Source organism: Moschus berezovskii, chromosome 17 (genome assembly GCF_049115385.1).
Source record: "Moschus berezovskii isolate FMDL1 chromosome 17, NW_MosBer_1.0, whole genome shotgun sequence".
Classification (NCBI taxonomy): Eukaryota; Metazoa; Chordata; class Mammalia; order Artiodactyla; family Moschidae; genus Moschus; species Moschus berezovskii.
In genome coordinates this window covers 12,157,189-12,183,672 of record NC_142476.1, presented here as the reverse complement: position 1 = coordinate 12,183,672, position 26,484 = coordinate 12,157,189, and the positions used below count along the sequence as shown (strand labels likewise).

The following is a 26,484-nucleotide window of genomic DNA, read 5'->3' as shown; positions in this document are numbered from 1 at the left end:
GGGCCGCCCAGGCTGGCCATAAGGTGGCTGGACAACCCGTCTCTGCCAAGGGCCCCTCTCTACAGCAGTGGGGGCCTTCATTCGTACAGGACCACTTCCAGAGGGTGAGCGGAAGCCAGGGGGCTGCAGGCACCCAGGCTTAAGGCCCGGATGTGTTAGGGGTTGAATCCCAACCCCGTGGCCAGGGGCCCCTAAGGCCCCGAGGTTATGGACCTGCCAGCCCTGCAGGTCCCCGTGTCCTCCTCCGAAGGCTCTGGGCCTGCCTCCGGTCCCACCGTCCCTATTGCAACCCACAAGCTGAGAAAGAGCGGGGCTCACTCCTGAAAGCCAAGAAGAGGGTCCCTGCCTCAGACACAGCCTCACCCCTGCATGGGCACCGTGCCCCCTGCTGCCACAGCACTTCATGAAACTCGGATCAGAGGTCCCGGCACCACCCCTGATCTGACAGGCCAGCATGCAGGTGGAAAGGAGGTGGGCAGGCACACTCTGAGCTCTGGGGACCCCGACGAGGCCAGCGACGGGCTGGAAGGTGAACAGATCTATCGTGTTGACCTTCTACTGAAGTGCATGACAGCCTGACACTCAGGCAGTGAGTCCCCTGCAGTCTCGGCTCTTTGGGGAGGTGACATTTGTGTTTCGCAAGTGAGGAAACTGATTTCCAGCCTGGATAGTCCCTGCTCCTGGGTTAGGGGGAGGGCTGGGAGAGCCAGGAGGTTGGCCGACAGGTTACCCCAACCATGCCTCAGTTCAGTTCAGTTCAGTTCAGTCGCTCAGTCGTGTCCGACTCTCCGCGACCCCATGAATCACAGCACGCCAGGCCTCCCTGTCCATCACCAACTCCTGGAGTACACTCAAACTCATGTCCACAGAGTCGGTGATGCCATCCAGCCATCTCATTCTCCGTCGTCCCCTTCTCCTCCCGCCCCCAACCTTTCCCAGCATCAGAGTCTTTTCCAGTGAGTCAACTCGTCGCATGAGGTGGCCAAAGTATTGCAGTTTCAGCTTTAGCATCAGTCCCTCCAATGAACATCCAGGACTGATTTCCTTTTGGTTGGATCTCCTTGCAGTATAAGGGACACTCAAGAGTCTTCTCCAACACCACAGTTCAAAAGCATCGATTCTTCGGCGATCAGCTTTCTTCACAGTCCAACTCTCACATCCGTACATGACCACAGGAAAAACCATTGCCTTGACTAGATGGACCTTGGTTGGCAATGTCTCTGCTTTTTAATGTACTATCAAGGTTGGTCATAACTTTCCTTCCAAGGAGCAAGCGTCTTGAAGAGCCCAAACCTGAAGGCAAGGTGAGAGGGTGACAGACCACGGTCTTCTGGGGTCACGAGAGCAAAGAGCAGACATAGTGGGCAGGACGCGCATGTGGAAGGGCAGAGGGAGGGGCGGCAGGACAGCCTGGGTCCAAGCAGGACAAAGCGTGGGGCAGACGGTGCAGCGGGGACTTCAGGCTCAGGGAGGAGGGCCTGCCGTGCACCACACGAGGCCTGGGGGACAAGGGTGCAGGGACTAGCCAGGCAGTCCCTGGGGCAGGAAGCACGCTCCAGGGCCCTTGCAGCAGGGCTGCACGTGGCGAGGGAGCACTGGCCTGACCTGCGGCCAGCCAGGGCAGAGGTCATGGGGAAGCGCAGGCCGGCAGAGCCCCGGCCCCTGGGAAGAGCTCAGGGCAGCGGCGACACGAGGGAGGGGCTGCAGGCAGGAGAACCCCGGGGAACCATCGCGAGGGGCTCTTGCGAGTCCCGGGTCCTCACACACATGGACCCCACTTGCTTTCTCAGCAGCCCTGAGTGTCTGCATCCTACATGCGAGACCACTTGGGACCCCAGGGGTCGGATCCCCCCGGTTCTCCTGCCCCCAGCGTGGAGGCCGCAGGGAGCCGTATGCCCCCTGTGTGTCCTTGGCCTCGGGGTGGTGCCACTGCGTCCGGGACGTCCAGCGGGGTCCCAGAGCAGCGGGCCACCGAGGGGAGGAGGCCTCCCGCCTTCCTCCTGCGCCTTCCCTCTTGGGCAGGCCCTCCCAGGGCGGCCCTGCTGAGGGCCCTGGACCCCGGGAGCTGTCGGGCCTGTGGGGCCCTCGCTTGCACGCTTCCCTCCGCGGTCGGCCGCCACCCCGGGGCGGCCTCCCCGCCCCTCCCGAGGCTCTCCGGCGCCTCTCGGGGGTGGACGGGGGCTGCCCGCGGCCCGCACAGCCTGACCCGGGCGGCAGCAGCCTGGGCGAGGGTGGGAAAGCCGAGTCCCGCCGCTGGAGCACACCGACGGGCGGACGAGCGGGCTGGACCAAGCCCCCTTCGGTGAGCAGTTCCGGGGGTCCTGCTGTCAGCAGCTTACAGACCATGTTTCCCCGGTTTAGGGCGGTGAGTTTACCGGTAAGGTAACCAACGTCAGAACCGGACTAAACTGCAGAATTTGCTGTCGCAGGAGCCGGGCTGACATTCAGCCGGGGAGGCGGCGTCCTCCGCGGGGCAGGGCCGCCGAGGCGCGGGCTGCAGCCCCCGAGGGTGGCCGGCCCTGGGCGGCGCCTGAGCGCCCCTCAGGTGAGGCCCTGACCTGCCTGAAGGCGGAAGGAAGAGGCGTCGGAAAGGCCTGGAGCTTGCCCGCGCTCGGGGCTGGGTGGAGCGACGGCGGCGCGGCCGAGGCGGCGCGCGGTCAGGGGCGCGTGGTAGGCGCTCCGTCCGGGGCCCGCTGCGGGAGGGAAGGCTGCCGGGCGCCGGCCGCTCGCGGTGCTCCCGGATGTCTCCTCGGCGCCTTATCCCTTTGCTGCGCCGGGGCTTCGCTGCGGCGGGCGGGGCCCTGCTTTGCGTTTTAGTAACAGCGCGTGAACTCTGCTGTGGCACGTGAGCAGGGATCGACCCCGGGCCCCTGCACCGGGCGTGTGGCGGCTTAGCCACCGGACCGCCAGGAAGCCCCCATCTTGTTAGTTCTCATGGGCTTCCCAATCCTGAACCCCTGCAGCTGCCCCGCGGGGCGCCCGGGGTGACCTCCCCAAAGCACCCACCGCCGCGTCCTCTCCTGCTCAGAGCCGCTGTGGCCTCTGTTGCCGCCGGGGCATTCCAAGCCCGTTCACTGGCTTCTGCAGCTTTAAACAAGTAACTGCTTTGTCCAGACATAATTCACACACCCCCAAACTCACTCTTCTCAAGGACACAATTCAGCGGTTCGCAGTAGGCTCACAGGGTGCAGCCATCACCACAGTCAGCTCTGCCTCACCCGCGGGTCCCAGTCCCTCTGGACCTGCTTATTGCCGGCTTCTCAAGTGGAGCCGGGAGCGCTCCGGCCTTGGTGACTGGTTTCCTTGATGCCCACAGAGTTTTCAAGGTTCCCGCCTGTCAGTGCTCCAGCCCTTCTCTGGGCTGAGTAGTTCCCTCCTTGTACGCTGCACCGCGTGTCACTTACCCTGTTCCTCTGGGATGGACTTCTGGATTCTCTCCACGTTTGGATTATTACCATGTTGCTATGACCATTCCTGTGAAAGCCCTTGTGTGGATGTACGTTTTTATTTTCTTAAGTACATACGGACCTAAGAGAGAAACTGCTGGTAACTCTAACATTTTGAGAATTGTTAAACATTTTCCAAAGCGGCTGCCCCATTTTACAACTCTGCTAAGGATGCATGTGCTATGGTGTTGGAGAAGACTCTTGAGAGTCCCTTGGATGCAAGGAGATTAGCCTGTTAGTCCTGAAGATCAGCCCTGAATACTTACTGGGAGGATTGATGCTGAAGCTGAAACTCCAATACTTCGGTCACCTGACATGAAGAGCCGACTCACTGGAAAAGACCCTGACGCTGGGAAAGATTGAGGGCAGGAGGAGAAGGGGATAACAGAGGATGGGATGGTTGGATGGCATCACCGACTCGATGGACATGGGTTTGGGCGAACTCTGGGAGTTGGTGATGGACAGGGAGGCCTGGTGTGCTGCAGTTCATGGGGTCGCAGAGAGACACGACTGAGTGTCTGAACAATAGCACGTATGAGGCCAGTTTCTCCACACCTCACCAACACTTATTTCCTGTTTTTTAAATAGCCATCCTAGTGGGCATGAAGTGGTGTTTCAATGTGGTTTTGATTTGCATTTCCCTAATGACCAACCATGAGTGCCTTTTCACTTGCTTGTTGGCCATTTGTGTATCTTTTTCAGAGAAATGTCTATGCAAATCCTTTGCCCATTTTTAATTGTATTATTTGTCTTTTTATTATTGTGTGTGAGCTTTCTTTATACATTCTGGATATCCATCTCTCATCAGATATGATTTGCAGATGGTTTTCTTCCATTATGTGGGTTATCTTATCACTTTCTTGACAGTATCCTGTGAACCATAAAGTTTTTAATTTTGATAGAGTCCAATTTGTCTGGGGCTTCCCTGGTGGCTCAGTCAGTAAAGAATCCACCTGCAGTGCAGGACACGTGGGGTCGATCCCTGTATTAGGAAGATCCCCTGGAACCCACTCCAGTGTTCTTGCCTGGGAAATCCCATGGAGAGAGGAGCCTGGCGGGCTACAGTCCATGGGGTCCCAAGAGTCGGACACAATTTAATGACTAAACCACCAACCACGACCACCAGTTTATTTATCCTTTGGTGACTTGTGCTTTGGGTGTCATCAGTTCAGTTCAGTCGCTCAGTCGTGTCCTACTCTTTGCGACCCCATGAATCACGTGTCATATCTATCACCTAATCCAAGGTCACAACAATTTACACTTCTGTTTTCTTCTAAGAGCTCTTTAGTTTTTAGCTCTTCCATCTGGGTCTAGATCCGTTCTGGGTTCATCTTTACTGTAATGTGAGGTAGGAGCCACATTGCGCTCCCTGGCGCGTGGACATGAAGCTGTCCCAGCACCGCTTGTTGCAGAGGTCGCCCTCGCCCCCTGAACTGCCCACGGCCTTTTGTAAACTGGCTCTTTCTCAGCCCCGCGGCTGCACCTTCCGCCTCACCCCTGCTCCAGCTCGCCCTCCACGTCCCGCCCCATTAAATGAGTGGTTCTCCCCAGTAAGCCAGGCTCCTTCTCACCTCTGGCCCACGTCCCTCCATGCTGCTTCCTTTACTGGAAAATCTTCCTGAACCTTCCTCATCGCCTGGCTTTCTTCTCCGAAAATCTGGTAGGTCAGGTTTAGACACCAGGACTTCCAGAAAGCCCTTCCTAAGCTCCCAGTGAAGTTTTAACACAGGGCCATACTCCTCAGGGGTCCTGTACTTCTTAGCCCCAAGAGGAGCTCCTTTGGCCCCTGGAATAGTCGTGCGAGCCTGCCAAGTCCCTTCAGTCGTGTCTGACTCTGTGCGACCCCATGGACTGTAGCCCCCAGGCTCCTCTGTCCATAGGATTCTCCAGCCTAGAGCATGGGGGGCGGGTTGCCACGCCCTCCACCAGGGGATCTTCCTGACCCAGGGATTGAACCCGCAACCCGATTCTCTCAGCCTCCTGCATTGCCAGGTGAGTTCTTTACCATTAGTGCCACCTGGGAAACCTGGAACATAGTAGGTGTTCAGTAATTCTGATGAACGGAGTCAAAAAGACTAATTTGTACTGTGTATTGCTGCAGAGAGTTAAGGAGGAGATCTGGAAACCCCTCTAGGTTTGACTGTTTTTGTCGTTACCAACGGGGAGGAGTCTCAGCAGCACTGGGACTCAGAAGCTGATGCTTGCCGGCAAACTTGCGCAGTCGTCTGTGAGGGAGGAGGGGACTGGGCTGGCGCCACAGAACAGCTCAGAAAGACAGGGCCAAGGGCTTCGTTTCACGGCTGCCCATGTGTCTGTGAACTCCAGAGCCTCAGGAGTTTGACTTCTCATGAGAGACCCTTTCTTAGCTTCTTCTGTGTGAATTCCAGGGCCTGGCCATGATTTCCCCTCCCGTTACCCCTCCCCTCCAGGTGAGAGAACACACACCATCACCCTGTCCTTGAGCTGACCTCAGCACCTCAGGAAAGGTTCTGGGTGTGACCAGGGCCTTGTCCCAAACTGGGTTAAGCCACATCTGGCCCAGGAAAAGAGAGCCTGTAAGAGTCCCTTGTTTGGGGAGAAAAAGGAAGGAGCCGGTGGAGCATCTTGTTGGCACTACACGGTCTTCCCTCTCTCCCTCATGCCCTGGCACGCCCCCTCCCCCACCCCCAGATCACTCAGGTTGGAATGACAAGGCTGCAAGATTTTAATGTTTCATTGTCTTCCCGCTGTCTTCATCCTGAGTGTCCCGCATCTCTGGCATGCTCCTCCCAGAGGTAAATGTGCCTGACGATGAGCCCACCCGCCTGGTTGGCGTTCGCCAGCAGCTTCACACAGCTCACCTGGTACCCCGCGGACCTGGGCACTACCTCCTGATCCAGCTGCCCCTCCAGGAGTTGGCCCAGCAGGACGAAGCTGGAGCAGCGCTGCGGCATGCCCTCGGGCCCGAAGCCCAGCTCCACCTGCCCCTTCTCCAGGGCATACTTGCCATCCACGATGGTGCCCGTCAGCACTTGCACCCTCCTCAGGTCGGCCGGCTGGTTCAGGATGACGGTCAGGTGGTTGCCGGCACTCACGTTGTGGGTCCAGAAGAAGGACTCGTCCAGAGTGTAGGCCTCCCAGGGGAAGTGGACCTCGAACACCTTCATGTCGGTGAAGGCGGCTCCCGGTGGGTTGTCAGGGGCCTGGGGGCTCTTCCTGCGCGCGCCCGAGGCCTTCTGCCTGTCGTTCGGGGGGTAGTAGGTGGCCCTGTGGTAGAAGAGGAAGGGCGTGCACAGGATGGGGTCCTTCTGGGCCAGGAGGACGCGGAAGTGGGCGAGCAGCCTGTCGAGGGGCTTCTCCCGGTAGAAGAGGAGCAGGAAGCGGGCCAGCGTCGGAAGGTCGCCGCTGCGGAAGAGCTTGCCCAGGACGCCTAGGTTGGCGAACTCCAGGAAGGCCCAGGGCTGATAGCGCAGCGTGTCCACCTTCCACTGCACGTGGCTGATGAAGTTGGGGGCGCAGAAGGCGTTGTCCTCCAGCAGCAGGAAGTACTCCGAGAGCTTCGAGGCAGAGCTCATGAGGAAGGCGTGATCCACGTTCTGCTCGGCATTGAGCTCCGGGCCGGAGGCCCCGGCGCCGCGGGCGCCCGCGGGCGGGTAGGCTTCTGGGGGCGCGTGGATCAGCAGCAGCTGCCCTGCCAAGATCTGCGGGCTGAAGAGGCTGGAGAGGTGCAGGACGGTCTCCCCGAGCCAGGCGGGGTCGGCCCCCGCCAGGTGGACCAGCACCGTGAGGCGCTTCTGCTCCGCCTTCGAGGTGGCGCGGAACACCGACAGGAGCGTGTGCAGGAGGCCGCCGGTGTCGCTCCCCGGCCGCGGCCGCGAGGAGACGCCCACCGTCAGCCACGCTGGGGAGGCAGGCGGCGGCGTCAGGGGCGGCGCGCGGCCCGCGCACGTTTCCCGCCCTCGAGTGGCGCGCAGGCCCTGCCGGGGTAGCGCGGCCCCCATCGGGACTCTGCGTCTGCACACGGTCAGCAGGGACCCGCCGTGCCCGCCCAAGCCTGAGGAGCCCTGAGCCGGAGTGCTGCTCTCCGCGGCCTCCAGGCTTCCTGGAGCCCCGGTTCTGCTGCCCGCGGTTTAAGTGCCCAGCACACACATTAGCTGCTTTTACACTTACTGTCATTCCTTCTGATTTTACCTAGCTCATCTTCACAAAGCTCTCCTTTAAAGAAGGTCTCCTGGAAGGAGCCCCTCTCCTGGAAGTCAGGAGCCCGAGCCCCGCCTCAGCTCTGTGGAGCCTGCGTGGCTCCAGGGGTTCCGGCACCCCTGAGCTGTGATCTGGGCCAGTCCAGCTGTGTACCCCGAAGGCCCCCCTCCTCCCAGGTGCTTTCAGACTGTCTTCCGGGAGCAGCCACTTTATCTTCCCCCTCCTTGCTCCTCATCCCTGAGACCAGGTGCCCTGACGGGGAAAGGACTGTCTGCCTGGCCCACGGACACCCGGGCACCCTGCCCTCTCTTCCTGCCTCTTGACCCTCTTGCTCCCAGGGGACCCACTCCCCTCCTTGGAACTCACTCTTCCTTCTCTGCTGGAGTTTTTCCAGGTATTTGGAGGTGAGGTTCTGCCAGTCTTCTAGTGGTCCCAGGTCCTTCCTTCTCCTGTAGCTGTCCTCCTGGGGTGCTGGCAGAGGCAACATCTGGTCCTTCTGCCATAGAAAGCACGGGCTTTATCGCTAGTGGTCTCCCCGGAGCTCCTCCAGGGAAAGAGTGGCTCACTCCCCCCAGAGTGAGCCCAGCACGGTATCAGGACGTCTGACCACCACCGGTCAGAGTATCCAGGGCTCACACAGTACTTGCCGTGTTCCTTACCTTAACAAATATGGTGGGGGGGGGGGAATCAGCTTCTCTGTGGACCAGTGGGTCCAGCCCCTCAGAGCCTCCTGCTCTCCCGTGAGAGGGATAGGTGCTGTCCACACCCCCCACCCACCCTGAACCCGCACAGCGAGGGCAGGGCTGCCACTTGGACCTTGACAGCCATCCTGTCCTGGTCGTCTTCAACTTCCCTGGGGACTTCCAGCGTGAATAGGAGCCACAGGGCCCCGAGGCCCACTGAGACGACACAGCAGCGCCGGAGGGGACAGTGCATGGCGGCTCCTGGGCGAGAGGGTGACAGGCCGGCAGGGCTCCCCCGTCCACGCCTCCCCCTGTCTCCCGCAGGCCCGCCCCTCCCAGCCGCCCTCTGACCACTGCGCACTCAGTCCCCACGCCTGCCCTCCGTCTGAGCCGGGACCGGAGCCCGCTTCCCGGCGGGCAGAGGGGAGGCCGCCCGCTCTGGGCCCTCTGCTGCCCTCTCTGTGCAGGTTTGTCTGGAGATTCCAATTCTCCGAGTTTTCCCTGCTCCAGCGATCATGGTCTACTGGGCCTTCATTAGTGAAGCCTGTTTATCTTAGAAAACAGATGGTTACCACCCACTCCTACTTTTTTAAACAAAAGTCAAACTATTTATTAAAATAGCTGAACTTGAAGTGTTGCTAAGTGCTGAGCAATTTGATGCCTTTCCTACTTTTTGTAAAGGACATCCTTAATTTATTCCAACCCTTAATCTTATTCACAGACGTTGATCAGAACAAAATTCTGTAAGTCAGAGTGAAAGAAAAGCCCTTTCGGTACTGACGGCTGCAGGAACTCGGACGGGCCCAGCCTGCAAAGCCTCGCATGCTGCTCTTTCCCTGACTCTGTCCTTCCCCCAGAGACAAAGGGTTTTTCTGATTGTTTCTAAATGATCGGAAGAAAGGCCGTCATAGACCTCGTCTCCCACGCTCCATCCTTTCTCTGCAGTCAGTACGCAAAAGAGAAGGGATCGTCATTGGTAATTGTGATGCTCCCAGGGCTGCAATATTCTCCAACTTCCCCCAGTTTCATGGCTCCCTGCCACTTTAGTATTTTGGTAGAGGTGACCATGCTTTTCTCCCTTAACCATTTAGCTTTTTGATAAGAGTTATAAAAACAGTACTTACATACGGCAGGAAGGCTTAAACTTTTCTTACCAGGTTTTCTTAAGCCAGGACTTTTAGCCTGATGGGTAATTCAGATACAAATCAGTACATGTGACAGAAGCAGGCTTCTCTTTCGTAGACCATGAATACATGGATACATATACTGAATAAAAGACTTTCCGACGACAGCCGGAGGCATTCACCCTCAAGTGAACAGCCCTGTTCCTCTGCCCCTGGCGTGCAGGTTACCTGTCACTCACTGGCCGCCCGGGGGGTCGGGGTGGGTGGGGCACTGCCCTGTTGCAGCCCTGAGCGGGTCAGGCTCCCGGACGAGCAGGAGAGAGAGGAGCTGGGGTGCTGGAGGACCTGGCACCGCAAACTGGGCCCCCTCCCCCGGTGCTCCAGCCTTGAGCTAGGCTCCCTCTGTGATGCCACTCTGTGTCCCAGCCAGCTGCCCCATCGTCAGGGGGACACCTGGCCAGGACTCCCCCCGTGGGATGGGCTGGGCTGAGAGGCCCGGGCCAGGCCCCTCCTGCCCCGGGTGGCCGGCTCCCTGCTCTCGCTCCGTGAGGACGCTCTTTGCTCCGGCCGTCTACCCACGATTCTTGCCCTACTGGGCCATTCCGTCACTGTCAAAAGGACGCCGACCGTCTTCCGGTGGGTAAAAGAGCAACCCCCTGAAGAAATGTCCTTTCCAAGTCCTGCCCCTCCACAGCCGTGCTAGAAGCTCTGCCGCCCTGAATCAGCCCACTTCCCTCTCCTCGTCTCCCTCAGCCTCCTCCTGCTCCAGACACTTTGCCCGGCTCGGCTCTTGCTGCTGACTCTTCTCTCCCAGGCTCTTTCCTTGGCTTTTCTCTTCCCCGCCAGCCCTGTCGTGCACCGCAGGGCTCTGCCCCAGTCCCAGACTTTACTGTGTACAATACTCGTGAACATGCGTGTGCCCATGTGCGTGTATGCATACACGTATGCAGTGTGTGCATATATCCAGCATTTCATATATACTGCTAGGGCTGGTCTGACCTCCAGCCCCAGCGTCTTTCCTGAGCTCTGAAGGATCTGACGATTCACCGTCTCCATTTGGGTAAGAGGTGTCTTCATTTCAACAGAGCCGAGATAGAGCTAGAGTCTTCCTACTTGGCCAGATCTCTTCCTCCCCAAGTTCTCCCCATCTCAGTAAATAGCACCACCATTCTTCCAGCTCCTCATGGGAAAAATCCTTGATACCTCTCTCCCCTTAACACTCCATATTCCAGCTACTTAGTTCTGTTATCTTTCCCTCCCCCAAAGCATCTGGAATACGACCCTCTCTCCGTGTCTGCTGCTACGTCATCTCCTGCCTGGACCACTGCCACCACCTGACTGGCAGGCACCACCCCACCCCACCCTGCCCTCCTGCAGCCTTCCTTCCCCACGACACAGGGGCCTTTTACACCGGAGCTGAAACTCCAGACTGTGGCCTCCACGGTCCTGCCTGACCTGGCCCTCTGCCTGCCTCTTTGACTCCATCTCCCACCCCTACCCCGCCAGGTTTATCCTCTGGACAAACCAAGCTGTTTCTCGAGTGCTGGCATGTGGTCTTCTTAGAACTTTCCTTCGGAGACTTTCCTTGAGCTGACTCCTCCCAGCATGCAGGCTCTCCACGCGGCCTCAGGTCATCACGGTTAAAGCACCTCACCCCCTCCACCCTCCCACTGGCTACCACGTCTTCTCTCGTCTGCACTCGCTTCTACCATAAGCTGTCTTGCGCGTGCGCTGTTTGTCTCTGGCCACCATAAGCTGTCTTGCGCGTGCGCTGTTTGTCTCTGGCCACTGGACTGAGGGCCCGGCCTTCGCTTCACTCCGTGCTGCCTCCAGAGCGCTCCGCCCAGTGCTGGCCCAGAGTGCTGGCTCAGCAAATATGTGCTGCATCGCTAGCTACTGGGATTATGTGGTAGGATGAGTGGCCACCTACCCCTTCAACAGACGCACGCTGGGTTCCAGGGACACTGCAGTGCCAGGAGAGGCAGCTCACTGGAGAAGGGCATCTCCTGAGTGATGGGTAAGAGCTGAGTCTGGACTCAGACCTGGGCCGAAATCTAGTTCTGCTAGACTTACTGGCCATGTGACCTTGGCCAAAGGACTCAGTCTCTCTGAAGCCCAGTTCCTCATCTAGAAACTAAAAGATAACGATGCTTACTCTCGGTGAAATCCTTATGAGGGTGAAAAGAAATCATCCACAGAAAAATGTCTGCTTATAGCAAGCACTCAGTAAACGTAGGCACTTTCGTGATAAGGGACAATGACCATTTTTCAACCATGGAGACCAGCACTGCCTTCCTTTCCATCATATCTGAAAGGTCCGGATCCCTTTATTCCTATGTGCCACCCAGATTTTACTTTTAGACTCTTAAACAGGAGCATAGCACTTTGAGAACATTTCCGCATCTTGACATCTAATTCCCACTTCTATAAGCGCTTTAGAGGAGACAAACGATAGTGAAAGAGGTTGAAAGACACATTTTTAAATTGAAGTATAGTGGACTTAAAGTGAAAATACACATTAAGCCCTGACAGGCTCCTCTGCAGCATGCAGGTAGGGGTGACCACCTGGGATGCTGTGCCTATTGCCACAGTGTATCCTGGGTGTGGGCTCTGCACTTTGCTGGAAGTCAGAGCTCTCCCTCCAGCCCACAAGCATCAACTTGATGCCCAGCTGGGAGGAGGGGAGAGGGGTCCAGAGGGCACCTCTGTCCCTGCAGCGTCCCTGGCTGGGTGTCTCCACTGGTGCTCCCTTGGTAACCATTGTTCTTCTTTAAGGTCAGCAAACTGATCGCCTCCACCCCCAGCCTCTCCAGGGAGGTGGCTCCACCCAGAACACATTTGGACCACAGGCTTGTCTGGTTGGCCCACACACTGTTTTTTTGAAATTAGATTGAACATTTTAAAATCAGGAGAGACTGTATAAACACTTAAGACTTTTGCAATTTGATGTCATCCCGGCCTGAGCAGTGATGGCCCCGGTAAGCTGGAAGTGCATTCTCTTCTTCAGAAACTTTTCTGTCCCGTTAGGCATTTGAGTCTTTGGCCTCTGTTTCAGGTCAGGTCTTGGGAGAGTCGGAGACTATGCTAGGTCCTGGCTTTATACTGGGCGCCTGTATGGGATAAGATGGGATAAGACGGGGCGGGAAGTGATCCCTCTAGTTGAAGGGCTGTGGGCAGAGGCAGGAGAGGATGAACAGAGGGTGACAGTGAGGAATGAACAGTGAAAAGCAAACCAAAGAGACAGACAAGACAAGCGGAGGCTGTATGCGAGCTGGACGGCCTACAGAGGATGGAGAGGAGAGGGAGGGGAGGAGCAGCGGCCAAACCTGCAGGTGGGCGTGAGAAACTACTCCATCTACCTCTTCTTGAAAGCTGCCAAACAGGAAACACTAACCTGCTAGCAGCATGTTTCCAGTCAAAGGTCAGAATCCATAATGGTTACAAAGCCTGCTTCACGGGTCTCAACCAGCACTGGGTTAGGGTGAGCACTGCTGTGTGAAGCCATTAGAATGTAAGCACAGGTGCTGCGGACGACAGTCAGGGCGCGGGAGGCCGTCGGGGCTTCGAGGGGAGGGAGCGGACTCATGCCGGCAGCTGAAGGGCCGCTGGTGGTCAGCGCTGGGGTGGGGTTCCCGTGTCCTCACTCCTCACCGTGCTTCAGGAGGATCACAGGGTCCAGGGCTGCCATTCCACCCCAGTTCTCTTACCACCTGTGTGACTTTGCCTAATAAGCTTTTCTGAGTCTCAGTTTCTCCATCTGAGACACGGCTTTTCACTGTTTATTAATATTCAGTTCAGTTCAGTTCAGTCGCTCAGTCATGTCCGACTCTGCGACCCCATGAATCACAGCACGCCGGGCCTCCCTATCACCAGCTCCCGGAGTTTACCCAAACTCATGTCCATCGAGTCGGTTATACCATCCAGCCATCTCATCCTCTGTCGTCCCCTTCTCCTCCTGCCCCCAATCCCTCCCAGCATCAGGATCTTTTCCAGTGAGTCAACTCTTCACATGAGGTGGCCAAAGTATTGGAGTTTCAGCTTCAGCATCAGTCCTTCCAATGAACACCCAGGACTGATCTCCTTTAGGATGGACTGGTTGGATCTCCAGAGATCCGAGGGACTCTCAAGAGTCTTCTCCAACACCACAGTGCAAAAGCCTCAATTCTTCAGTGCTCAGCTTTCTCTCACATCCATACATGACCACTGGAAAAACCATAGCCTTGACTAGATGGACCTTTGTTGGCAACGTAATGTCTGCTTTTTACTATGCTATCTAGGTTGGTCATAACTTTCCTTCCAAGGAGTAAGCGTCTTTTAATTTCATGGCTGCAATCAGCATCTGCAGTGATTTTGGAGCCCCCAAAAATAAAGTCTGACACTGTTTTCACTGTTTCCCCATGAAGTGATGGGACCAGATGCCATGATCTTAGTTTTCTGAATGTTGAGCTTTAAGCCAACCTTTTCACTCTCCTCTTTCACTTTCATCAAGAGGCTTTTGAGTTCCTCTTCACTTTCTGCCAGAAGGGTGGTGTCATCTGCATATCTGAGGTTATTGAGATTTGTCCTGGCAATCTCGATTCCAGCTTGTGCTTCTTCCAGCCCAGCGTTCCTCATGAGGTACTCTGCATATAAGTTAAATAAGCAGGGTGACAATATACAACCTTGACGTACTCCTTTTCCTATTTGGAACCAGTCTGTTGTTCCATGTCCAGTTCTAACTGTTGCTTCCTGACCTGCATATAGGTTTCTCAAGAGGAAGGTCATGTGGTCTGGTATTCCCATCTCTTTCAGAATTTTCCAGTTTATTAATATTACCCATCTATTATACTTTGGCTTTCCTGGTGGCTCATTGGTAAAGAATTCACCTGCCAAGCAGGAGACCCAGGTTTGATCCCTGGGTTGAAACGATCCTCTGGAGAAGGAAATGGCAACCCACTCCAGTATTCTTGCCTGGGAAATCCCAAGGACAGAGAAGCCTGGTGGGCTACAGTCCATGGGGTTGCAAGACAGCCTTACAGGACTCGGCAACTAAACAACAACAACCCATCTACTTCACAGGCCTGGGGTGGCCAACAGACTATGGATCACTCCAGCCACAGGGTGATCTGGTTCCCGGTCCCGCAGTGTCTCCAGGTGCCCCCTGCCAGCGGAGGGGAGAAAGAGAGCTGGCGTCAGGATTGTCAGAACCTGTGCTGGACATGTGACAGGATTTGGTTGAGCGCTGGATTTCAAATGAGCATGGTGAATTTGGGAGTGCTCCGGGAAGCTCTGAAGGAAAGTTTTATTCCTGTTGCACGACTTTCACCCTGGATTCAGATAATTCCAAACACTTGGACCACCTGAGGGCCCCCAGTCTTTTTCTTAGGGTGATGGCAGTGGCTGTGGGGTGAACAGGGACGTGTACTTTACTCTCCGCCTCTTCAGCTTTTCCCAGCAGAGCCCAGAACCTCCAAAGCGGCCCAACCTGAATGGGAGGAAACACCCTTGGGGTGAGGACGCCGCCACACCCTGCCCCACGCCTCAGCCAGGTGACTCCAAGTCCTGACCCCAGGTCCCTCCAGGCTGAAGGGGTCCCACGACCGGACAGGAAGGGGGAATGGGCAGGAGGAAAAGGTGTTTAGTTATCAGGACCCAGACCCAGCTGCCCAGGGCCAGCAGCCCAGGGCTGAGCCCCGTCGTCACGGTGGGAGTGGACCTGCAAGGACGGGCCCATGGCGGGGGTGGGGCAGAACCGGGAGCGCACGAGTCCCACCGAAGAGACTTCAGGCGGCACCGAGCGGGCAGCGAAGGGGGAATGACCAGGGCTCAGCCCAGAGCGTGGGCTCTGTGGGGCCAGGTTCCTCTCCTTGTCCGGTTTCAAACTCCATCCTCCGCCAGACGGAGCCACGGACCATCATAAAGGCCATTTTCCCTCTTCTGCTCCGGGCTGGAGGCCTGGGCTCCCTCCCTTCCAGCGGTTTACAGTCCCCAGGGTGAGAGGGCAGGGACGGAGGGGGAAAAAGACAAAACCGAGTTAAAGGTGCAGGAACAGAGACACGTTTGGGAGTGCACAAAATAAAGTAAAACACGGAGGCCACCGAGGCGGCAGCTCAGCCTGAGGTCTCGGGGTCTGTGGGTTTGTCTCCACCGGGGACATCCGACACCAAACATTCCAGGGCCCCCAGAGGGGTGGGGGATGACGACAGCGAACCAGAGGGAGGAGCCGAGCTGGACTGTGAGCTGGCCGGGAAGCGGACTGTGCGTCGGGGAAATCAGAGGAAAGGAGGGCAGAGAGGAGGCCCACCAGGGCTGGGGAGGGACGGGTGGAGTGCAAGGGACGCGGCGCCGAGCGTAGGCGCACCGCGCGCCCCGGAAGCCGGGGGAGGCGGCGGCGGGCGCGAGCGGCCCTCCACGTGCGCTACGTGCCGCGCGGGCCGCGCCCGCAGGGGAGCCGGCCTTTCCGCTCCCGGAGCCCAGTCGGGGGTGGGCGCGGGACCACGTCGTGCGCTGGGTTGCGAGTGTGCAGCGCGGCTTCCGGAAAGAACGCGGTGCGCCCAGACAGCGGGCGGCCGGCCCGGGGCGCGGGCCGGGGGTTCCGCGCAGACTGGGGGGAGGCCCGAGACCCCAAGGCCGTGTGCTTGGCTCCAGGGAGGCGCAGATGCCGCGGCCGCAGACTGAGCCCCGCGGGGCGGGCTGTCGTCCCGGGTGAGGGGGCGTTGCTGGAGACGTGGCACCCGGATGGGGCTCGGCTCCGCTCCGGCCTCCGGCGCTGCCCGTCGCCGGCCCCGGCCCGGGCCGCGACGCCGGGCCGCTCCCGCCTCGCCGCCGCCCGCCCCGAGCGCCGGACCTCCGCCCGCGAGCGAGCGCGGCCGCCTGGGCGCCCGGCCGCCGCGGAGCAGACAATGCAGCGCGAGCCCCGCCCCCGAACGCCGCGCCGGCCGGCCAATCAGCGCCCGCGCCGGCCGGCCAATCAGCGCCCGCGGCCGGGCTCTTTAAAAAAAGAAGGGCCGGCGCGGCGCGGCTGTCAGCTGGCGGGATCCCTCCGCGCATGTAAACACGCATCATAAAGGGCTGGGAGCGCCTCCGCGTCCCCGGGGGCCGCGCGGCGCCTCCCAGCTCCCTTCGCGGCGCAGCCGTCGACCCTCCCTCAGCTGCGCGGCGCGCCCGCGGGGAGGGGCGGCGGCTGCCCCGATCGCGGGCCGCGGAGCCCCGCGGCTCCGGGCTCCACCGGAAGTGGCGGGCGCGGGGCTGGGAAGCCGCGCGGCGGGGGCGGCCCGGGGGGAGCTGGGGGCGGGCGCGCTGTCCTGCTTCTCGGCCGTAATCCGTGCGTGTCCGGAGTTGGTCTCGGAGCTTTGCCTACCTGGCTCGGAGGATGCCAGTGTTCAGTGGGATGATAGTCTTAACTCTGCTCCCGGGAGAGAGCACCGGACAGGAAACCCACCCCAGCAAGACCCTCTAGAGCCCAAAGCAAAGAGCAACAACGAGGACTTCTCTCCGCAACGTTTTATTGTGAAAATTTTCAAATATTCAGCCAAGTTAAAACTTCATGCAGCAGATTCCTCTACACCCCCAGCTAGATTCTGTGAACTCGAGCACATTGTAAGCTGCGATCTCACACTCTGTACACTGACGACTCAATACGGTGCCAGTTGCCCTTGGCTTCAGCCTTCGTCGCCCTGGCTTAGCAATATCCTAAAGCCCTAGACAGCAAGGGGAAGATCTGCCTTCTCCAAGGACCTTTGGGTTTACTTCAGAGCTTTCTGAAGAGGAGGATTCTCCCCTCCGCGGCCTTTTAGAGGAAGGATCCTCAAGGATAAGAGACTTTTCTTCTGGGGAATCTAACAGCAGGACTAGGATTCGGTTGACACCTACCTACCAAGGAGGCCCTGGCGAACAGTCCTCCGTGGGTTTGGCTCCTTTCTAGAGGAAAGAGATCTTTTTAGGGTTGAAGTTCTACTTTTTGAATTCCGTCTCTTCCCTTTTCTGGGGCAGGACATTATCCTCGCCACCCCCAGCCCCCAAATGTGTCAAAAGTGTTACCATCTCTTAAAGTTACTGAACTTTTTTGTGCCTTTATTGTTTCCTCTGCAAAATGGGGACACTAGCAGGGACTCCCGCGCGGGATGAAGCGCAGATGCAAGCGGGTAACATACCACTGTCCACACCCGCCGTCCTGTTGCTCAAGGAGCACTCTTCCCTGCAACACCCTACCTTCCGGTTAGGTGGTGTCTCCACCACTTGTTGGCCTATATGCAGCTTGGGCAAATGGCCCGATCAACTTGCGCCTCGCTGGGTTTATGTGTAAAATAGAAACGAGTACCGGCCTCGTATGCTTGTTGTCTATATTAAAAATTCATCATGAAAGCACGTGCACAAGACCTAGTACAGAGTGCTAGTTTCTTATCCTCCTGGTGTTTTCTCACCTCTAGGCTGTTGTCACGTCCGAGCTGTCCCCTCTACCTGGAAAAGCCGCCTCCGGCCCCCACACCCCCGGAGGTCTGACCACATGTCCGCAGACTTCCACCAGGGCGCCTCCCACGAGGCGGGGCGGGACGGAGGGTCCACCCGTGAGTCCAGCCTCTCCCCCAGACCCGTAACTTCCTGAGGGAGGGAGGGGACTCTGGCACGCAGTCAACGGTCAGCGGAGGCCGGCTGGGCTGGCCCGAGAGGCCGCGATCGGTTCCCGGGGGCCGCCCCGCCCGGCCCGGGGGCGGGCGCTCGGCGAGGGCGGGTGCGGGTGGGGGTGGGGTGGGACTCCTTTTCCTCGCCGTGGCGGCGGAGGCGCACGGCGTGGCTGGCGCGGCGCGGCGGCGTCGGTCTGAGTCGGAGCCGGAGCCGGAGTCGGAGCAGCCGGATCTGAGTCGGCGGCGGAGGAGGAGGCCGAGGCCGGCCACCCAGCCGCGTCTGCGGCGCCGCGAGCATGGAGGCCCCCGGCCCGCGCCCCGCACCGGCCCTCGGCGGCCCCGGCCCGCTGGGGGAGTTCCTGCCGCCGCCCGAGTGCCCGGTCTTCGAGCCCAGCTGGGAGGAGTTCGCCGACCCCTTCGCCTTCATCCACAAGATACGGCCCATAGCCGAGCAGACCGGGATCTGCAAGGTGCGGCCGCCGCCGGTGAGTCCCGAGCGGGGCGCGCGGCCGGCGGGGGCCCGGGCGGCCGGGCCTCGGCGCGGGGGCGGCGGCCGGGCCGGGGTTCGGATCGGGGCGGAGAGGCGCGGGCACCGGCGGCGGGACGCGGCCGTGCGCCGGAGCCGCGGGGGCCGGGGGCGGCCGGGCGGGCGCGGGGGCCGCGGGCGCGGGGCCGGGGGTGCGGCGCGCGCCCCGCGAGTTGTCGCGAGGAGGAAAGTTTTCAATATGGCGGCGGAGCCCCTGGTCCTTTGTGTGGAGGCGGCGGCCGTCCGGGCGGCCTCACCTGGCGCCCCACCTTCCGGCCCTGTGCCCCGCGCCGCCGCGGACCCCCGGCAGGTCCCCGGGGCCGCGGGCGAGGCGGGGCCGCGGGCGAGGCGGGGCGGCGGCGCCGCGCGGGGGCGCCGCGGGCCGGGCCGAGGGGGCGTGAGCGTGGGCCTCGCTGGCGGCCGCCCCTGGGCTCCCCGCGGCCCGAGAGTTGGCCGGGCCCGCGGAGTCGGCCCCCGCGCAGCCGCGGCCCGGGGGCCTGAGGGGCTGGTCCCGGGACCGCCCGCAACGGTCGCAACGGCCGCGGCCCCTCCCCCGGGCCCGGGCTGCGCCCCGCTGGGGCCGCGGCGGCCGCACGGCGGTTGGGCGGCGCGGGGCCGTTGGCCGCGGGTTGAACGGCCGGCGGGCGGCGGGCGGCGGGCGGCGGGCGGCGTGCGGGGCCCCGCCCCTCGGCCCGGGGCCCGCTCGGCGGCGGGGCGTGCGCGGTGCGCGCGGAGCCCGAGTCGGGGAGGCCCCGCGCCGCCCCGCGCGCCGCGCACGCCCGGGTTTCCTTGGAGGACTTTGCAGCGGAGACGGAATTCCTCCCTCCGAAAGTGGCTGCCCGCCGGTGTGGCGGCGTTTGGAGAGCGGGGCCTCTCTCAGAAGTGGACGCGGTTGCTTGCCGTTGCCGAGGGGAAGTGCGCGTCGGTTGCAGCCAGCGGCCTGCAGAAGTTGTGCGGGGATCGGGGCCCAGCGCTTAGTTCTGGAGGCGGAGGGCGGGCGCGGACAGGTGGCCCTGGAGCTCTGTGCGTTGGGGCCGCTGAATGCGGAGAGTGCGTTTGCCTCAGCGGGGATGTCTTGTGAAACCAGGCCACTTGAGTGAGTTGTCGGCAGCCCAGATGCGTGCAGTCGCTTCCTGGGAGTGAGTTGTCCTCCATGTTGGTATTGTGGTGCACTGGGGCTGGGGTAAACCCTTGAGCCACTCTCTTATCCTGTGCCTTGTGGACGGCTCTTTTCCTAAAAAGGTAGTGTTGCTCTGACGAGGCTTGGCTACTCATTTCCTCATCTTGGCCAGAATATTAATTGTAAGCCCTGCAAAACGTGGGATCTTTCTGCCTTGCCCCATTCTGAACGTCTGACAGACATGATGGCCACCATTTTGTACTGAGAGAGGTACATATCACAGCCCGAGAAAGGGTGTTACTGAGGCACAAACACGCACTCCACGCACGCAACCGGTGCTGTGTGGCGGAGGCCGCCTTTGTGTGGCGGAGGCTTGCTTCCTCCTTTGTTTAAGAAACTCCTGTGCCAATTGGAAAGAGTTTGGCAGTACTTACGGTTGATATAACCACAAAAAGAAACCTTTCCAGAAGTTGTAGCTCTTGAAGAAGCGTCTTGTTGGAACAAAGGATTGTTAAGAGATGAGGGTGTAAGCAATGGTTGTTTTAGAAACCGTTTTCTGTGAACAAGTGGTTTCATATAGTTGAAATAAACCAACACACCAGGAGATAGGAAATGTTTTCATGGTGATAGCTATATAATGCCCGTGTTTCTAGATGATTATGACCACTGAGTTTTTGGAATGCAAGTGACTGTTAAAATGGGGATTGGGTTTATTGGTATTTTGCTTTTCAAAGTAAGGGGAAGAATTACAAAGAATTTCTATTTCTTTTTGTCCTTAACCTTTGCATCTTGAATTAATGGTAGTTAAGGTAGCTTCAGTTTATAGCTGCTTCTCAGTGATGGTCCTAAAATACTTGGCTATTGAAAACTTGAGGTTCACAGAAATTTGTTTGAAATATAGTAAGATAAATGTGACAAAAGGTGTAATAAATCAAAAACACATTACTCAAATCCTGAGTTACCAGTTTAAAGATGGAAGTAAACCTTTTTTCAAATTACATCAAGTGTCTGGCTTCCTAGACTTCTTTCTTCAATTTACAAGTAATCTGACTTTTGGTTTTATTACCCTTATAATGCAAATTTCATTTCCTCCTTGATGTACTTAGATTTCTTTTTAAGGACAAATTGTATTTTCCATGTCACTTTGTGGTATTTAGAGGTGATTAATTTTAGGGGTGTAATTATTAGGCAAAAAACAGTTGGCAGGTCAGTGAATTTCTGAGTCTGCTGAGCTTGATTGGAATATATTTGATGGCTTCAGTAAGCTACTCTGTTGTTGTCAAGCAGATTCCACAAATTTCTTCTCTGGTGGTATCCAGAAGTCAGAGATTTAAGTCAAACCCCAGATGGCACAGTAGACACATTTTTCAACTTTAACTTCTTGTGGTCATTAGTTTGATCCCTTTGACTTTATAGCCCGAGTGTGAAACTTTCAAGTGTTTCGGTACCGTCAGCATCTTTGAGCCTGCTGGTTCCGCCCTGAGGAACATGGAGGAGCTTAAGTAGACCTCTTTGTGTGGGGGAGGTTTGAGCGATGGGAGCTCTTCTTCTCTCATTCCTGTCCATCATTCTCCCTTGGGTTTGCTTGACTTTGGTTCCGCCCTGAGGAACATGGAGGAACTTAAGTAGACCTCTTTGTGTGGGGGAGGTTTGAGCGATGGGAGCTCTTCTCTCATTCCTGTCCATCATTCTCCCTTGTGTTTACTTGACTTTGGCCTCATCCTCTTTGTTGTTTTCCCAGTTTCTTTGGTGTCCTGAAATGTTTCTCTCTGATTCTTTGCCACCTTAAACCTTTTAACATTTGGGGGAAAAGCTTATCAATAGAAATATCCTTGAGCAAAGGAAGAATTTACAATAAAAAAAACACAACACACACTTTTGTTTATATGTATATATATATGCACGCACACTATACAGTTCTTCAGTTTAAACTGCCATTCAGTAGTTTTTAGTATTTTCATGGAGTTCTTATAACCATCATCAGTTGTTAGAGCTTGTTCATCACCACCCTCCCCCCACCCCCCAGAAGAAAGCCTGAACTAGATTGTAACCACTTTTTAAGACAGATTTAGAACTATACCTCTCAAAAGAACTTTTTTTTTCTCACTTGATAGGAGGCTGGGCTAAGTAAGTCCTACAGTTTTAGTTTGTGACTGTATCTGCCTTAAAGCAAACTTCATTTGTTGTAGTCTGTGGATGGGTGTTTAGCTAAATTTGACTTTGCCAGTGGTAATTTGGTCACAGCCAGATCCTCAGATATCCAACTAACTCACTCTTAGTTAACCAATCAACAAATTAATAAGACTCATAGAATGGAATGTGAGTGATATTACAAACATATGAGGCAGCTAAAGATTTATGTCCCTACCCCCAATGGGAAAGTTTCCCTTCCTGTGGTTATAGGATTTGTTTTCAAACATGCAGTCTAAACCTTTTTTAAAGAGCAGAATGAAGAGAGAATTGCCTTTGAAGAGTGTTAATTGTTGTAGTTTAAAACTGGAGGATTGAGTTCATTATTGAGAGACAGCTATAAGGAAAATTAAAGAAAATTATCAACTGTCAATTTCATTTTTTGTCTCTAAAGTACTTAATTTTCTTTATTTCTGGTTGATAGATCAGTAGTCAGTTCATTTACTTGTTTAGTTTGGGAGACAGTAACAAAGTCAAGGATATTTAATATACTTTAATATAGGCGTACAGTAATCTGCCAGTGAGAGAGTTTTCTTTTAGAAAGTCAAAAATACCATGGTGAACTATTCAGTTTAAAAAAAAAAAGGAATCTGGTTTATGTGCTGTAAAATAGCTTTTTGTAGGCTTCTGCAATCTTTCATTGTTGTTCTAATTGGACCACATTAAAGTTTGGCTATTGAAAAGGAAGGAGGGACAGCTCATGCCCCAAAATGAAAGTGCTAATTAATTAGGTTCCTGGATTTAGGTTCCACGAAGTCTACTTGTATATCTCTTGGCAGAGGCCATCTTTGGGTTTAAAAACCAGTAACCGGGAAAGACCTTGCTTTCCCCATTGTACAGCCCTTGCATTTAGTTTGTGGTCTGATTTTTCCTTTCCAAGAGAATTATATGTTCTTTGGGGATTATGCTAATATACTTGTTTTATGAGCTAGAAGACCATCTCAGCCTCATTTTTTTTTTTTTTAAATTATGTGGCGTACGTGTTGAGAACTAAAGGACTGACTGTACTTTCAGAAATGTCTAAGATTGGGCCCCTTGAAGAGGAGTCATCAGAAGCACACAGATAAGTTCCTTTGGAGTGGATCCTGCCATATCATTGGGCCACTCATTTACTTTAGATTACTTAAGAGTTTGAGCACTAGTAACTGGATTTTAAAATCTGAGTTGCAAGAAACTTGTTTAAGACATGAGAATTGTATGCAACTTAACAAGGATTTCCTAAGTACTTATTAACTGCTGTGTCCTAGCATGGGATTAACAAAGAGAAAAATGAGATAACACCTTTGTACACTTCAGAAAATTCTTCTAAAAATGCTTCTTTTTCTGTTATTAACTATTAGATGAGTTCAATGATGACTGCTTTTTCGACCTCCAAGTTTGTGGAGACTAATGGGGTAAAGCCATCTCTGGGGCACTAGGACACTTGAGTTCTGTAATTATAAGATGGAAGAATTTGACTAAATGCGTTCTTGTCTTTAAAAAAAAAAAAGAATTCAAACTTTCAATTATAGATCACTCCACTTAAAGCATCATTGCCATACACCTTAGATGTGGCCTAGAGTCATCCCATCCGTTCATCTGTTTCATTGTTTCTAATCATTTAAGTTGTCTTTCTGGACGTAGGACTAGTTACTTTTCTCTGCTAGAGCCTTCATTTCCAGAGTATAAATGAAATTTTTTTAAGTTATGAAAATAAGCATACATAACATAGTCCCTTTATGTGTTTTCCTGGGTGTAAGAGAGCAGAAGGCAGAGTAGCAACGTTGGAATTGCGAGCAAACTAGTGACCTCAGTTGGAGAAAACAACTTGGTTTGCTCTTGTCTTACTCAGGTGAGTGAGATTTGGGTGGTTAGGAATGAGGTTCTGTTAGGGAGAGAGGGCCACTCTGCCTAATCTTGGACTTCTCAGTGTCTCCAGTGGTTTGTTGCCTTGTGATGTGTTTGTGACACGTCTGTGGGAGCTGCGGGTCACAGAGGCAGGTGGTGGGAGCTGGTGTCCCTTGCTCCCTTGCCCAATCTGGGCCCGTCTTCCCGTCCGACAGACAGCGTCTCAGCAGAGTGCATGCAGCTGGGAGTTGGGAGTGACTGAGAAGCAGAACCAAGTCCCTTCTGGAAAATGGGTTTGAAGGAGATGAGAGGCGAGGGTCTGATGAGTTGCTGGTCAGGATGTCACGAGGTTTACTTGCCTTTGAAGACGGTGATTCGACTTCCGGCTTCAATGGTGCAGTTACTGTTTCAGCAGAATTGCTGATGGGCATTTGGGTGGCCTCAGATGTTTAAAAGGAGCCATTTAAAAGTCAGGCCGTTGACAGCTGTTTTCTGTCAGTAACCCCTCAAAGTCTGTGTGCCCTCCCCCTCCCCCCCAATCATAACTTCATTTTTCAGGCACTAAATTAAACATCCCTAGGCAGAAGGCATAATGAATAGCTTTTTTTTTTTTTAACTTGTTGATTCCATTTCACTTGGAGATCTGTTATTTTACAACAGATGTAGAATTTAAGAAATACTTTGCAGGGATAAAAATAAACATTTATCAAGGAGAGTGTATGTGGGTTTTTTTTTTCATGTTATATAAAAGAAGGAGTCAGTGTTTCTAGATTTTGTAAAATGAGTGAGAGAATCTTGAATCTAATGGCATCATGACCTTGGACAAAGTCATTTTTTCCCATTGTGTGCCTTCTTACCTGCTATAAGAAGATCTGACACTGACCTAGGGCCACTGTCCAGACTAATTAATTGATGGTTTGCAAGGAGCTTAAATTCCAAAGCTTATGTTTGCTAACTGCTGAGAAGAGTCTGGGGACAGATTTACGGAGACAAGGGTTAGTGCCAAACGCATATCCCTCATTTTCCCTTACAGCGAAGGGATTTTAAAAAGTGAAATTTGAAAAGTCAAAAGCCCAGCATCAAAACTAGAATATACAGAGTGTAATTCTTCTATTGGTTTAGGTGAAACTTTTCTGTACCTGAGTGTTCTTTAAAATTGAAGTAAAAAAAAAAAAAAATTTTTTTTTTTCAGGTAGAACTGTTAGAAATTATTTCAGAAAATTTGCAGTGCATGTGTGTTATACAGGGAGGAGTTTGTATTTGGAAACCTTTGTGTTGGGATGGCTCTGATGCTGTGGCAGCCCTGCAGATTGAGAGCATTCTATTTTATCTAACATAATTTAAATAGTACCAGTGCTTTCCTGACAGGACGGTTAGTAGAATTGAGTCTTACTAGTGAAGTGGGGAGAAAGGTAGAACAGGTGGGAGGGAAGGCTTATTTTGGTCCTCAGGACAGAGCCTGCTTATGTTACATTCTATTACCGACAAGTAGCAACTTTTAAAAAATAAAGCTCATTAGAATTGCTATATAATCATACAAAGCTGGATTTCTCACTTTGTTGTTCAAGTATATTATCAGTACTGTTTTCTAAATGTGTTAAGACACAGTCCACTGGTGTACATACCAAGTTTTACAACTTTTGAATGTTGAGTATTTTAATTAAGAACATGTAGCTAGGCTGAGCTCTGTCTTCCCAGCTGTGTTCCTTGTGTGGCCCTAGGCAGACTTTTGTGCATTCCTACATTAATTCTTGCCACCTCACAGCTTGATCAAATTGTAGTGTTAGAGAACTAAGTTTAGACCTGAATATGTTTTCAGCACTTGGCTGGGGCTTTTGTTAGGCATGTGTTCCTGTGAGGCACACAGGTATCTGAATGTGGTCATCTACTCCACTCCTCTAACTCCAGAGACAAAGAACAAATCCTATCAAAACCACATAATTACAAGGTCTTTAAGGCAAGATCCTCTCAATTTTCTGTGTGGTTGTACCAGCTCATCATTTGGTGATATTTAAACCAGGTGGGAACGTCTCATCCTTGCCAGGCTTTAACTTGGACAAGGAGAGCAAGGATCTCTTAGGATTTGTACTCTGATATCTTTTTATTTGCAGGAAAGGAGGCAAGGGCATGGAGATAAGCAAGGTCAGTAACGAGAATTTTTGGAATATAACCCCCTTTTGTAAAATTCCAGATATTCCAAGCTTTTTTCTTCTCCCAGAGAGGCTCTTATCCAATATTATAATGCATTTTGAACAAATTGAGAACAGCTACCAGGTTTTCCAGTGGAAGGCTGGCTTCAGGGTTTTGTGTGTGGTATAGGTTTGGGGTTTTTAAAAGTTACATTAGAAGGCAGCCCATTCTTCTGGGTTCCTCTCTATAACTATTTTTTTATTTTTCTTAATAGCTGCTTTATTTTTAGTAACTACTTTTTTTTCTCTAATAACCTTGTGACTTTTCCTGTATTCCATATGTAAAATATATCTTTGACTTATGTAATAGATAATTCATTTTAGTTCAGTTGTGTCCATCTCTTTGCAACCCCATGGACGGCAGCACGCCAGGCTTCCCTGTCCATCACCAACTCCTGGAGCTTTCTCAGACTCATGTCCACCGAGTGTGATGCCATCCAACCGTCTCATCCTCTGTTATCCCCTTCTCCTGCCTTCAGTCTTTCCCAGCATCAGGGTTTTTTCCAGTCAGTCAGTTCTTTGCATCATGTGGCCAAAGTATTGGAGTTTCAGCTTCAGCATCAGTCCTTCCAATGAATATTCAGGATAATTGCTCAT

At 54.7% G+C, this 26,484-nt stretch overlaps 2 protein-coding genes across 4 annotated transcripts in view; one reads left to right on the top strand and one right to left on the bottom strand.

Annotated features, from left to right (window-relative positions):
• Window positions 1–6,178: 6,178 nt before the first annotated feature.
• LOC129551032 (alpha-1,3-mannosyl-glycoprotein 4-beta-N-acetylglucosaminyltransferase-like protein MGAT4E) lies at window positions 6,179–8,561 on the bottom strand. The gene is made up of 3 exons (XM_055418778.2): window positions 8,403–8,561; window positions 7,992–8,121; window positions 6,179–7,326 (listed from the first exon to the last, which is right to left on the bottom strand). Exons 1-3 carry the CDS (start codon window positions 8,559–8,561, stop codon window positions 6,179–6,181), a joined length of 1,437 nt encoding a protein of 478 aa, XP_055274753.2.
• A 9,623-nt stretch (window positions 8,562–18,184) lies between these two features.
• KDM5B (lysine demethylase 5B) overlaps window positions 18,185–26,484 on the top strand; it is a 76,038-nt gene continuing 67,738 nt past the window's right edge. For all 3 annotated transcript variants that reach the window (XR_016039537.1, XM_055418918.2, XM_055418917.2), the window contains exon 1: window positions 18,185–18,520. Coding sequence is in view for 2 of the 3 variants with exons in the window: in XM_055418918.2 (XP_055274893.1) it covers window positions 18,332–18,520 (189 nt within the window). In the remaining variant the exon portion in view is untranslated. The remainder of the gene's footprint in view (window positions 18,521–26,484) is intronic.